This window comes from Abrus precatorius, unplaced genomic scaffold, assembly GCF_003935025.1.
Source record: "Abrus precatorius isolate BTA unplaced genomic scaffold, Abrus_2018 Scaffold2, whole genome shotgun sequence".
NCBI classification, from domain to species: domain Eukaryota; kingdom Viridiplantae; phylum Streptophyta; class Magnoliopsida; order Fabales; family Fabaceae; genus Abrus; species Abrus precatorius.
This window is the reverse complement of record NW_020874362.1, coordinates 24,485,100-24,499,823: the sequence shown is the minus strand read 5'-3', so window position 1 is coordinate 24,499,823 and position 14,724 is coordinate 24,485,100. Positions and strand designations below refer to the sequence as shown.

The 14,724-nt window shown below is 30.6% G+C and overlaps 3 protein-coding genes across 3 annotated transcripts; all 3 read right to left on the bottom strand.

Annotated features, from left to right (window-relative positions):
- Positions 1 to 1,321: 1,321 nt before the first annotated feature.
- LOC113858022 (60S ribosomal protein L11) lies at positions 1,322 to 3,563 on the bottom strand. The gene is made up of 5 exons (XM_027490423.1): positions 3,454 to 3,563; positions 3,228 to 3,335; positions 3,096 to 3,138; positions 2,195 to 2,390; positions 1,322 to 1,711 (listed from the first exon to the last, which is right to left on the bottom strand). The coding sequence occupies exons 1-5, from the start codon at positions 3,454 to 3,456 to the stop codon at positions 1,513 to 1,515; spliced, it is 549 nt and encodes a 182-aa protein (XP_027346224.1). The 5' UTR covers positions 3,457 to 3,563; the 3' UTR covers positions 1,322 to 1,512.
- A 1,101-nt stretch (positions 3,564 to 4,664) lies between these two features.
- Positions 4,665 to 6,628, bottom strand: LOC113858843. Its single transcript, XM_027491617.1, has 3 exons — positions 6,389 to 6,628; positions 6,193 to 6,272; positions 4,665 to 5,429 (listed from the first exon to the last, which is right to left on the bottom strand). The coding sequence occupies exons 1-3, from the start codon at positions 6,527 to 6,529 to the stop codon at positions 4,859 to 4,861; spliced, it is 792 nt and encodes a 263-aa protein (XP_027347418.1). The 5' UTR covers positions 6,530 to 6,628; the 3' UTR covers positions 4,665 to 4,858.
- A 2,954-nt stretch (positions 6,629 to 9,582) lies between these two features.
- On the bottom strand, positions 9,583 to 11,163 carry LOC113859659 (F-box/LRR-repeat protein At3g26922-like). The gene is made up of 3 exons (XM_027492373.1): positions 10,279 to 11,163; positions 9,970 to 10,128; positions 9,583 to 9,870 (listed from the first exon to the last, which is right to left on the bottom strand). Exons 1-3 carry the CDS (start codon positions 11,161 to 11,163, stop codon positions 9,583 to 9,585), a joined length of 1,332 nt encoding a protein of 443 aa, XP_027348174.1.
- Positions 11,164 to 14,724: the final 3,561 nt, after the last annotated feature.

The window sequence follows — 14,724 nt, the reverse complement described above, 5'->3', positions numbered from 1 at the left end:
GGTTATTATTATTATTATTAGTTTTAATCTCTTTTTTTAGTTTATATGTTTTTTTTATTTTTCAGTTTTTCTCTTTCTTAATGAGATGATTAATTACAAGACTGTTAAGTGTATTTTTTTATGAAATCACGTAAATAAAAAAGACAAAAATCATAAAAATGTAAGAATAATATATATATAAGCTTTATTATTATAATTATTATTTGATCAAGAAAAAGTAGTTTTTTGGTTCCGTGTAAGATGCGTTGCTTGCTTGATGGTCAAAATTCATTAAGCTAATGAATAAAGTTTTGTCCGCTACGTTAGATAACAAAATAACGACCAACCAACGCAATTCACATAACGGGGCATTATTTCAAATTAAAGAAGATCCTTTGTTTTAGTTTTAATTAGTTTAGTGGAGATAGGGTTCATGTAAAAGACTATATTTTTGTATTCAATGCGTTGAACACCATTTACTAGTTGTAGTACTGGTACCTACCTTCTTTCTCCTGCTTTCTGTCGAACTACACACATATTGTACCATTGAATAATGGAAAATGCAAAATTATGTGTTTCAGTTTCAATTAAGTTCACGAGTGTTAAAAAAATAGAAAATAGTTTAGAAGTGTCCAATAACTTAAGAAAAACAATTATTAAACTTTGAACAGTAAATGTCAGCTGAAAAACTTAATAAAATAATTGATTTTTTTAAATATTGCAAAGTTACTGAAAATAAGCAAACATTTTTATACACAAAACAAGTCAAACACACCGAATATGTATTTAAATTTACATCAAATTCGCTTAAACATGAATCCATATCGAATTCACTGGAATATAAATCCGTTTCCATCTTAATTATAACTTTTATACTAAAATATAATTTTAAATAGTTTACAATCACACAAATCACTCAAGCCGAGTAGGTGGGCAGAAACATTGTATCATTGAATCACGTAAAACTCAAAATTCATCTTAAATTATTTTTTGTCCTGATTTTTCATATTAAACACAATTTTGTGAGAATTAAGAGACTTTCAAATGAAACCATTTAAAGAAACACTTTTTGCAACATAGTTTTGCCACAATTTAGCAGAATTTTGGCGAAAGCTAGAGTCAAGAAAACAGCAATTGGACAATCTTGATGTCACTGCACCTGTGAGATGCATTAGCTCAGTAGAACCATCCATATTGATAATTAAATGCAGCTAGCGTGACGTCACTTCAATGTTTTGGTTTGTCGGGGGTTGATAATTATATTGCTCTATTTCGTTAATTAGGGCCCTCCATAAAATGTTTAGCACATTTGGTTGCAAAGAAAAAAGAGTAAATCGATGCCAAGCATAATTGCATAAATAGGGGTTCACAATTTCTTGCAACAAGTGTCATTTTAACAGGGCTATTGTTAATCCATGTGCTTAAATGACAAAAACATTGACTCAAGACCTGCCTCAAAATTAAAGATACTATCCCAGAAAGACCAAACTACAGTTGACAAAACTGGTAACACACTTCTAAAGAGAAATCAGTCTAACTAACAATTGTCTGGGCCTTGTTAAGGATTACTCCCTCATACTTCACCTGGAACCACTTCATAGCATCCTCTTTTGTGACACGGTGCTGAATCCCAACACGAGACTTGCACCTTCGGCGACGTCCCACACGATACCCAGGACGCTCCAGAACAACGTAGAAATCCATTCCATAAATACCAGTTGAAGGATCATACCTGAAGCAGAGCCAAGGGTCAAGGATCAATAATGGATTAATGGGTCAATAGTATTACATCTTGAAAATTAAAGAAACTAAAATCCTAATAAAAAGGAGAATGAACCAAAGCTCATTTAACATAAATGCAAGGAAAATGAATCCATAAGAATTTAGACATAACCTCGCTTAAAAACTAATTAACCTTGTGTAACTACTGGTTCCTCAAAACCATCACAAACCATAGAAAACAGCTACAATATAGGCACCAAAACAGCAAATAAAAAACTGAAACATCCGCATTTCTAAGCCTATTTGGTTATTAGCATTTGATATTGGATTCAATTCAAGCAGTGAGTGGAAGAGATATGTTATGACTAATTTAAAATTAACAATATGCATCATTTGTACCAAAACCTATATCAAATCCTCAACACATCCCTTCAGGCCAAATAACTTTATAGAAAACAGTAGCATGAAATCCTCGAGTTGTTCTTCAACTTACTTGATTCCCAAATCAATATGCTCCTGAATACCAAAGCCGAAACAGCCAGTATCACTGAAGTTCCTTCTCAGAAGTTCATATTCCTTCACCTTCAAACCACTCTCCAAAAGTTGCATTGCCTTGTCACCTCTAACAGTGACATAGCATGCAATCTTCTCATTACGTCTAATCCCAAATGAACGAACAGTGTACCTTGCTGTCAAAACCCAGAGGAAAAAAAACATTTCTTACCAATCAAAGGTGAGAGAGAGCCACAAATATCCAGTATACAATAACCATTATATACTGAAAATAAAGTAAATATTTAAAATACTTCAAACAGAAAATACTTTGTCTTTCGGACTTGAAAACAAGGTTTAATAATCAAGGGATAAGAATACTCAAGACCTCTGAATCAAGTTTCTGAAAAAAATCTGATATTTTAATGAACTCATTAACCACATCCTACTCTAAACCCCAAAGCAGCACGATTGTGACTTTAATCACTCAACAGGTTCATACTTAATTATTATAATTAAAAAAAGGATCTTGCTAACCAATTTCCTAAAGTCTTGGTTAAGGAGTCAATATTTATATTGAAAAACACTCAGGATGCGTGAGAAATCATGGAAGTGAGTGCAACTTCACGTTTTTAATAAAAACTTACTACCATTAGTACCCTACTATCACGCTATTCACACCGTAATTACAAAATGAGCCATCCATTACCAACCCTAAAATAATTACCCCAAAAGATAGATTTTCCCCCCTCCAAAACCATTTTCCAGAACCCCAAGTCCCCAACAATGATCAAATGAATTAAAAAAATAAATATATTTTTTTTAACTGACAGATATTTGAGATTCACACCCATTTACCAGCATTACTTATCGACCCAGCAATAAATCTATTCAGAACTAACCTTTGGAAAACACTGGGGTTTGACCGCTGAGTTGCTCAAGCACCTGCAAGATAATAAATAAATAAATAAATAAATTTTTTTAAAAATAAAATAATTTAAAAAGGGGGGAGCAAATAAAAGAGTGAAGCAAACCTTGGCAGCTCTGGTGAGACGATCTCCACTTTCACCAACTGAGATGTTGAGAACGAGCTTCTGAACCTTGATCTCCCTCATTGGGTTTGAAAGTTTCTTCTCTGAAGCCTAAATTTCAGTTCATTCCAATTTACAACAAAAATGAAAAAGTAGATTCGAATATGTGAAGCATTGAAGATGATTTCGAAAGAAGAAGAAGAAGAAGGAACGAGGGTTAGGGTTTTACCATTGGATTTGGAGCTTGGTAGGTTGCACCGTTGCGGCGGCAGAACGAAGAAAAGAGTAACGAATGAAGAAAACCCCAAACAGAGGAGAGAGGGAAGTTAGTGTGACTATATAGGAGAATTGAAACGACGACGTTCAACTTACCCTCTGTCTATTTAATTTTTTCTGGATTTGGTTCCCCCCTTAGCAAGCCTCAGTTTGGGCTCCCCCTCTCATTCGGTCAGTTTGGGCTCCCCACTCATTCGGGCTGGCTTCAAAGGCCCAACATGTTTTTGAATTCAGAATTTTGGAGAATTGGGTAGGCTAAATTTATTTATTTATGAGGATTTCTATATGCAAAACTCTTTTTTGTTATTTATGTCATACTTTTTTTTAATCATAAGTATGTTTAATATATTTTAAAAAAATAATATTTATTTGTAAATCACTTTTTGAAATTTCATTTTTGAAATGTATTAAATACATTTTAAATTTCAGAAGTTATATGTAAATGATTTTTGGTATTTAATTTTTAGAGGATATGAAACCAATTTATAAAAAAATTACAAAAAAAAATAAAAAAATAATGGTGCAACTACTAAAACTCGCGATGGAAAATTTATTTATTGTGGATTTCAGCTCCATAAATTTATCCTTTTCAAAAGTGATATATATATATTGTCGAATTGTTAATTTATTATCAAATTTAATAAATTATGAATCAATATACACATATTACCAATATTTGATGATTAACAGATTCCATATTCTGATGTCTTAAAGTGAAAATATGAGTTTTTTCTGGTAAATATGAATCATTTTGATTATATATTATGAAAATGTATCTGAAAAGTAACTCGAATTAGTTAGGATTATTAAGACAAAAATAAAAACCTTTCAAGTAGAAAAGATCTTAAGTCATATATTTCCTTAACAGCATTTTAAGAACATAGGAAAAGGTAAAAGAAAATTATTACAAAAGAACAAGAAAAATTAAAGAAAGATGCTAAGAAAAGAAGGGTAGAGCTGGAAAGTAAATCTCTTGCATGATTGGGTTAAACATACATCTCCAATCAATAGGTTTAGATATTTAGAGTATATATATTATATTTTATTTTTAAAAACAGAAAAATGTTTTTAAAAAATAAAAACAAGCATGCTCTTAATAAACAAAATGCTTTTTTCTTTTTTAAACAAGATAAAAATAAAAAGCTACACTCTGAATTAGGTGCATGTAAGCAGAACTTAAATTACTACACTCTGAATAATATTGGATAACAAGTTGGTTTCTATTATCCCTCACAAATCCCAAGTTCTGCCTATCAAATGTCATAGTAAGATGTTGTACCAAAAAAACATTCTTAATATATGTTTTGGAACCTAAAAATAAATCCTGCTCCCAACACTAGGAAATTCTTGTGGGTTTATTAGTAATAAGTCATGCTGTCAAATGGAAAAGCGTCTTCCATGGTCCTCAAAATTGACAATAACTCTGCATGAATCAGGTTGTTAGGTGCCAAATTGGCAATGTGATTTCTGTTGAAGGATGAAGGGTTTTCCCTCCCTCTCTCCCAAATCACAGACCTACAAACTGGGCACTGCCCTTTGTTTGTTAGCCATGGTACTATGCAATCTTCATGAAACATGTGCTTGCATGGAGTGAGCATCACCTCTTCATTGGCTTCAAAATCCTCCAAGCAAATAGCACACCTCTTACCATCTTCATCCTTTTCTCTCTCCTTCTCTTTGAATGAATTTGAAGCATTATTTCTATAATATAAGCCCACCCTCCTAGCATACTGCCTTGGCGGAGGGTCATAGACTACTTTCTTAAGCTTGCTCAAAACAGTTGATTTGGGAATTTCTACTGCAGGGGGAACTTGTGAGCTTGCTTGGAATGTGGATCTTGAAGGTGGCTGAAGGAAAATCTCTCTGGGCCTTCCCCTATCCCCACTGTGAACATGAATATGTTGTCTCCTAGGTGGTGGTGCTGGAAAACTGCAAATTGCTCAAAATTTGGTAAATCAGCCTGGCTTTCCTCCCCCCCTCAAAATTTGGTACTCTATAATTCTTTTTATATAACACATACTGGTAAAAGTAGTTAAAGTTGATTGATTTTCTTGATTTTGCTAAAAAAAAATACCACAACAATTCACTATCAACGTTTTAATTTTGAAAATTTACTTTCATTCAATGTCATTGAACTTAATTTCACTGTCAAAGTTTTAATTTTGAAAATTTATTTCTTCCCTTACTTTAATTTAGAATTTCCACCAACTTCCTTTATTAATGACAGACAGAAAAAAAAAAGTTTCACATCAAATGGAAGAGAGGGGAGAGAGAGGTTGATTTTGTATGGAATTGAAATCAGTGTTCATTGTCTTCCCTTCTAGATCAAAGAATTTCACTAATACCAAAAATTAGGCTCTTGGTGTTTTCCTTTTCCACTTGAGAACGGTTATTTGATTGTTCATTCATTTTACCGGTTGAAAACAAATCGTGAAGTCCATAATTCGTAGGATATATTTTTACTAGACTTCTCCTCAAGTGTCACATCAAATCCAGTACCTTTTGACTCTATGAAATCCGTAGCAAATGGAACAAGCATATTTATGTCAGTTGATTATTCTCATTGAATAAATCTTCTCACCCTAATTACCATTTGCACCACCTATATTTCTTCCCTAATGAGAACTGATGTAGCGAGCAATTAATGTGAAGTCTAAACACATAAGCAAATTATTGTGCAAATTGGCCTTACTCTGGTATGTTGTGGAATCCTATGGGAGTCATGAAGTCCCAAAAACGTTGTTGAGCTGATAAACCTGAATTCCTGTCATCCTGCACAAACAATTATAGTTCCACTCTTGCTTCTATGAACACAAATTTATTTGGCTTTCTTTCCCCTGTCATGTCATAAAACTCTTGGTACTAAATCAAGAATAAAATATACTTACATTGGTATGAGTAGAACGAGGTCTATAAATCACAGGCACCTCACTGGATTCAAGGTTGCTAAAAGGGTGGCCATCATAGGATCTAAAACTTCTTTGCCATGGCCCTGGAAAAGGTGTGAAATTGTTCATGCTGCGGCTCATGATTTCACTTTCCTCCTTAACTGATTATGTGAAATTCTTTTCTTTTTTGGAGTGCAAATTTGCTTCATTTGTCAAATTTGAGAATTCATGGTTTTGGTTCATTTAATTGGGTGTTAAGTGAGAATATATCCTTAGTAATGTTGTCATCTCCTCTACGCTTACTTTAATTTTGAGTTCTTTAATTTTTTATTCTGATTCTAAGACTGATTTTCACTCCATGTTGTAAGATGCTGCTCAGAATTTAAGGAAAAGAAATCAAGAAAGAATCATGTTCTCAAAGGGTATAGATGCGGGTTGTTTTATTTTTACATGATATTTAAAGGTAATCCATATTAAAATATAAAATTTTAGATAAAATTATGTAAATATAATAATAATTGAAAAATCATTATCTACAATTATTGGTAAAGGTGTCACAGAGATGAAATAGCTAAAAGGTTATAATTTGTAAAAATGAAATAGTTAAAAGTTATTAAAAAATTACTATAATTTTAAACTATTAAAAATTGTTAGTGACAATTTTTATAAAGTTTATTTTTTTTAAATACTAAAATTTATCATTAAAATTTTTTCACGTTTTTGTAATTTTTTAAAAAAATTATATTTAGGTATTAAATGTTTTTCTCATTAAAAAAAAGTAGGCTATTGATGCTTTATTAATATGATATTGTTGGAAGATTTGATAAGACGTAAACGGCTCCTAAAATGGAATAAAATGAGAGGTGGCGTGGAAAATATCAAAGAGAATACGGCAACATGCCCACATCACTAGTTTTTGGAACTTGTTTTCACTTATTATACACTTCCCAATATTTTCTTTCTATTTTATCTTTTTATTTTCTATTTTTTTTCTACTCTCTCAGTGATCCCACTCAATGACAAAATAATCTGAAATCGTGATACGGATTATTTTTATATATATAGTATTTAAAAATTATATTTATTAAAACATAATATTTAAAAAATTACGAAAATATAAATTTTAAAAAATTAATGACAATTTTCAATAAAAACAACAAAAAGTTATATAATTTCAATAAAAATATAAAAAGTCAAATCTTATCCGTAACAGATTTCAAAAATAATATTTTTTTAAAATACTTAAAAAATACTGTTGACAGGTTTGCTCAACAATTTTTAAAAAATTTTCGTAATTTTTTTTCTAAAATATCATATTTTGATTTTTTTTCTTTTTTTCCTATATTAAAAAAAAGCGCCCCAGTACAACCGAGTGACCAGTTTGAAATTAAATATTCAATGCAATAGACTGAGGAAGTGCTCTAGAAAGAAGTAGTGCAATTCTTTGACGTTGAATTAAAATTTATTTATTTTATGTATAATTGTAATATTTTTTTAATGAATAAATTTTTATTTTATTTCTTAGAATTTTAAGAGGCCAGAGTAGGGATGAAACTAGAGAAAATGAATAAAGGAAGCGGAAAATTATTTCATATTGAATAACAATGACTAATTTCTACTACTAATAATAATTTTTAGTTTAATTTTATGAAAAATAAGGGACAATATGAAAATTTAACATTGTTTAAGCAGAATCAACAAGACTTTTAGTTTTGCCTTATTTAATTAATACTTTTTTTACAGACATTAAAACGTTAAAAAAATAATTATATTGTCAAAATTCATTTGACTCTCAGTGTAATGGAGTAGTATGAAAATTGAGAAAATATGTAGGTCTTTGGTTTACTGTAATGATATTATTAAAATAAAAATGTTTTTAAGTACAACATTAAAGGCACGTTGCAATATTGTTTTAAAATTTATTACATTTTATAAATTTCAAGTATTCTTAATATTTTTATTAATAATAATAAGTACTCTATTATATTAAATATAATTAAACTAAAGAGATAATATTTTAAAATTTTAAAATTAAATGTTTAAACTAAAAGAAGTAATGTGACATAACAAATACTAACAACTCATAAAACTATTCTCGTTTAAGATTATTCTTTTAAATTACTTTCGTTTAAGAATAAGGACTCTAAAGATAGATAATATATTTTAAAGAAAAAAATATAATGTAACAGTGAAATCATTATATGTTGCAATAATCAAAGTGTAGTTCGCAAACTAGTTACAAATTAATAAATCTCATTATTATTGATGTTATTGCTGAGACTACTTTCTGGATATTTTTAAATCACTTACAAATGATTATAACAAAACTTATTTTTTTGGGTTTATATTGATCACTAAAAGTTACAGAATAAAATCATGAATGTTGAAGACCTACTTCCACTTGCATGATTTATGGGTATAAAAGTGCTAAAGAATGAATCAGGGAGGAGAAGGTACGTGGTGCTCCAACAAGTTCTGATTAAGGCATACAATGAGGACTCATATCAACATGAACACCAAAGCCCTAGCCATAAAGAATTAGATGAAGAAATTCTGGATGCAGATATGCGACATTTTGTTATGCTTTTAATTTCAATTATAAGCTTTTGTTTCTTCTTCTTTGTTTAACCCGGTGCAATCATTTCATTACTCCATTAGTCTTAGGAAGGAGGGGGTGAGACATACCAATTCAAGTACTAAGTTTTTTTTGGCAGCCAAAAATGATGCAAGTTTCACCACTGTGTACAAGAACCATTCTAAACACCTGACTGGTTCCATTCCAAGCAACATCTACCCATGAAATGAAGCAGTCATGAAGAAACTACAACAAAAATTGAGATGCATAGAAAACTTGGTATTGCGCATAGTACCACTGCTAGTTACTCTAGCTGAATTCAAGATCTCTATCTGAACAAATAGAGCTTACTAAGGAATAAGAGATTCTAATTCACCTTCTAATTCAAGATCTCTAGACAATAATTCTTGCAAGCTTGACACGTCATTCTGAAAATTTTAATTGCAGCCAATCTTGCCCAATGAAAGGTACATTTCTGATTATAAAGACTGATTCAGTTCATTATTGCTATAGGAAGCTAATTCACTCAACCACTTCAAACTTAGGAGTAAGGTGAGACGAGCATCTGCATATAGATGAATCTTTCACCAAAAGAAAAGGAGAAATGAGTTCGAAAAAACTAAACAAAAGATTGGATATTAATGACACAACTTGCTGGGCATATGTGTAGCAATTGGTTCCTGATCTCCATTTGCTTCTTCAAATCGGCAGATAGACTTTCAGAACAGAAAATCTTCATCTCCCCCAAAACTGTTGCATGCTTTAGCAAAATCTCGAGCCACTCCATTTCAGTTGCATCGCCATCAAAACTTGAAATGATAAACAATTTGAGACAATATTTGAAACAGAAAGGCACTGAATTGAATATGGAGTCTTCACCATCCAAGACGAAATCTGGATCAAATCCCTAAAAATGAATCAATAAACATGTCATTAGGAAGAAATTATACTAGTTAGCCTAGAAATGTGGCAAAATCTAGTCATTGAAGCTGGGTATGAGATGTACCAGAGGAATGTCAAGAGTTTCCAGTTTAGGAGACTTTTGGAGAATGTCCATTACTACTTCACTAGTGAAATCCTCAGAAGCTCCCAAAAGCACATCAAGATGTGTCAAATTGTGGAATGAAGGAAGGAGATGGAGAATATTTTTTGCACAGGAAAGACACTAGTAAATGAAATAAAATATATATTTATTGTGATACAGGAAATATTTGATGAATTTAAGAAACTCATAATTAAAGGCAACATTATTCATAGTCATTATCTAATACAATATTAACATAAGTGAAGATGATTAGCCAACATCCAAACATACCTCAAGAGTATTATTTGATAGTTTGAGATGCTTTACATTACCAAGTCCACCCAATAGTTTAATTGCACGGCGAGCAGCATGTTGCCGCATTGATGGATAGTGAGTCATAACATCAATATCAGCATCAGATATGGAGGTCATATTGACAAGTACAAATTCTACAGCCAGATAGCTTGTGCAACAGAAAGATATAAGATTCACAGCATCAATCTCGAATGTACAGTTAAGCAAATTATCTGGAGTAAAAGGGTCATAATAGATTTTTAATATCCTTAGTGTGGAAATTGTAATTCTTATATTCTTGATGTTCTTCCAATCACAACCATATATGGTCAACTTCTGTAGAACAAGGCACCCAGAGAAAAGATGTTGAGCTGACTTCTCATTTGAAAAGGTAACATATGAAAGTTTTAAAGTCTTTAGGCTAGGGAAACAAATGCCACTGGGAATATTTAGAACACAGACCATTTCTAAACACAACTTGTTCAATGATTCAGAAATTGAGAAACTATGGGGTAACACAAAGGAATCCTTTAGATCTAGGGAAAGTTTGAAATTTTCAACTTTCTGCCTCACTGCAGCATATATTAAGGAATTAACTTGGTCTGCATCAACAGTAATTCCATATATTGCAATACGGAGCCTTTTTATACAATCAGATCTATGAAGTAGTCTGTCCACTAGATATAGAAGGCAATTTGCTGACTTTTGAATCTGGCTTTCTTTCCTGTTGGTGATTGGAAGATCATTTTCAAAATCAAAGACAGATAAGTATGTCCAGATGTACTTCCACCTTTTTGCCAGTACAGAAGTTCTTACAGCATCTTTTGTAGGTAGTGAAGAAAGAATATAATGAAGAATGCAATCAGGTAAGTTGCTGATCATATCTTTCCCGTCACCCCCATTATATCTTTGGAGCTTACGGAAATCAGGTGATGAGATTATACTGGCCATGAGTTGTGCCTACCCAAGAAAAAGTAACGAACTAATAAAATAAACAAGTCACAAGTCCAATAAAAGAATGGCATCTTGATGGGAAACATGCAATTAAGAGCCAAGCTTATAGGTTCCTATTCGACAAAATTTTTAGTTCATTACTAGTTGTTACTTCAATCATGCAAGGACTTAGATGATTTTGGTACTCATTATTCTTAGACTAAAACCATAACAAGAGGAAAAACATCTTCAGTAACATTCCCTCCCTTTTTTATATCTAACAATAAGAGGCATCAAATATCTCTGGGGAGATGGTAAACAAGTACAAAATTATATGAAGACAAGAAATCATAGTCTGTATATAGTAGCATACATAATCGTTTTAGTATTTAAATATTGATTTTGATTGTATGTTGTTATGTAATGGTGTCATTAATCTCTTCTGAAATGTTGAAACAACAGTAGATTTTTCCTCCATTGCAAGAAATTTTTCAGCAAAGCACTCTTTTCTTCTATATTTTACCACTTGCAACACACTAAAAATACTACATTTTCAGTTGGCCATACCCAATTACTTCATTGTGAAGTCAGGGTCTGTTCAGGGGGAGCAGACAAGGACATAGCTAAGTCAAGTCCTGGACACAAATGAAAGCTTGATTCTTCCTGGTTACGGACGGAGCATAAAATAACTAAACGGCTACTTCTTAGAAGGAGGTTTAAAGTTACAACTATTATAAGGTATAAAAAAGATTGCTCAATCAATGCTACAAGAGGGAGTTGAGTCAAGTGCAGAGGAGATGAGGATGATGAACACATTTTTTCATTCTGCTGTGTTGTGAACTATATGTGAAAATCAATGTGACACTTGGCAGCAGTTTAAACTTCTATAGCTTTGACATGCAAGATCTCTGTACATACCTGAATTTATAAAAGTTTGTTCAATTTCATCAGCGATGACTTATTTGATTTATGTTCACTAAATAAGGCACTTAGTGAAGAACAAGATATTTTCTCTCACATATAAAGACCCACTAATGTTTCTTAAACCAAACAACACACCTCCTGCTTCATAATCACAAATTACAACTGAGTAGTGATGTATAAGTGTATAACAACACATCATACATCATCAGGTAGAGATAAGTATAAGGAACTAAAATGGTTTTGTCCTCTACATCAAATTAAAATGGACATTACATATCATGCAGTTTCCAATATTGTTAATTAAGAGAGGTATTAGAAACACACCGAGCGTACGGATTGTCCAAGCCTTATAAAGAGTATTCTCACCATATTCGATTAATGTGGGGGCATTTTAGCAAAATGTAAACCCTCTTTAGAAAATGTTGGTGACATAGCAACAGTCACATGATGCACGCATTCTCAAATTTCACTTGTAATGCGATACTACAGGGTGTCAAATAAGAGGAAGAAACATGGCAAGTAGAAAATCCCAGTTCCAGTTGTCACATATTCATCTAAACTAAACCCTTGTATTGTAGGGATTCCATTTTTAAATGATCAAACATTCAATAGCAGAAACTTAAGTAAAATTTCAACGCCCCAACAAAATTTTCGTCCGATTTGAATTGCTTAGTGATACATTACATAAAAAATTATAGAGAAACTGTGAATTATCGGAGCTGTATACTTAAATCGAAGAGAAGACAAGGAATTCGTACCTGAGAAAGTGTGGGTATCAAACCGTCAAAGCCGGGTCACGAATTTTAAAAGTTAAAATCAGATTTATATATATGTGGCAATAAATAATGTATTTTAGGACGGTAATACTTAATAGTTTACAGATATTTTAAATTAAAATTTATTTTTTAAAATAAAAATATTTAGATTAAATATTTATAACCTTAATAATAAACATTTTATCAAATTAAATAAGATTAAATGAAAAAGATAAAATTTTAAAAATTATAAAATTTAAATTGATTAAGTTCTTAAACTTAAATACGATTTTGTTCTTCACATTCTAATAATTTCTTTTATTTTAGTCCATTTAAATAATTTTTTTTTTGTTTTAATCTTCACTTTTTTATAAATTTTTATTTTTAATTCTTAATGCTAACTTAGTCAAACTAAAAAAATTAACATATAACAATATTTTAATAGATCATATCAACATTAAAGACTAAAAATAAAAATTTATTTTTAAAATATGAATTAATATATATATATATATATATATATATATATACGTGTGTGTATTTTAAAGGAATTAAAATGATACTAAAATATAAGAAAACAAACATATTTAAACCAAATATTTATACAGATCTTTCACGAATCTATAAGTAAAGAATCTCAACTTTTATATGAAGACTTCAATTTGAAAACAGAGGTATTCATATTTTCTAATTTTTAGTCTTTATTTTCTCCCATAATATTATTTGTAGATATCAAATGTTAAATTTGATATCCGAACTTATTGAAATTAAATTTTGTCTTTTAAACTAAAATCAATCTAATCACTTGTACCAATCCATTATTTTGCATATTTTGTTATTATTTAGATTGAAATGATTGAATCAAGAGATATACAATGCAATGAATATCAAATTCACCCGAGTAAATGAGGGAAAGCGAAAGAGGGAGTTGAGAGAGAATTATACGAAAATTTTATTTTTGCTTAAAATAATCTACACGTTGAATAGTAATGATATGATATATTATACATGTACACGATATATTTATTATCAGTAGAAACAAAATTCTTTTAATTTCACGCAAAGGATGATACCTGTTATTAAAATTAATTTAATAATATAAACACGAAATTTTTATTTATATATAAGGAACAAATTGCTTTACTTGTGAGGTCAAATAATTTTTCTGGCATGGGGTTCTTTGTTGAGAAATCTATGAACGATAAATTGCTTAAAAGGTGGTTTTTTTTTATGTTTTAAAGTGTATTTTTGAGATGTATATAAATAAAAAAGTAAAAGATAAATAAATTAAATATAGTATTACATGGGATGTTAAACTTTAAATATTTTATTATTTTTAGTCTTTAAAAGTTGAATTTAGACTTTTAAAAATATTAAAAATACTGTATTTATTATATTAAAGTTATAAAAAATAATAAATACTTTTTAAGTAAATTATTATTATTATTATTAATTGTTTAAACTGTATCCTCATACCGATATTAACATTTCCTAAATTCTAATGGTTTAAACAGAAAAAATAAAGCTACAATCTCCTATCCATGAATCATGTGAGTTGAATAAAAAGGGCCAGGCTGGTGTTTGATGGGTACCCATTATTGGTGTTAGATGAATACCAATCATAGAGAATATATAAAGATGGCCGAGCATCAAATTCTAGGTGAGTGACGGTGCATAGAGAAGCGGGAAATGATTTTATACACTGTATGCATGCATGCATGCAGATACAACACTTCTAAGTTCATTAAAGGGGATAAAACCTGTTAGTTGGTTGGATCTTTGGTAGGTAATTAATGGTGCTTAATATATACGTTAGCTTCTCACTGGAAGC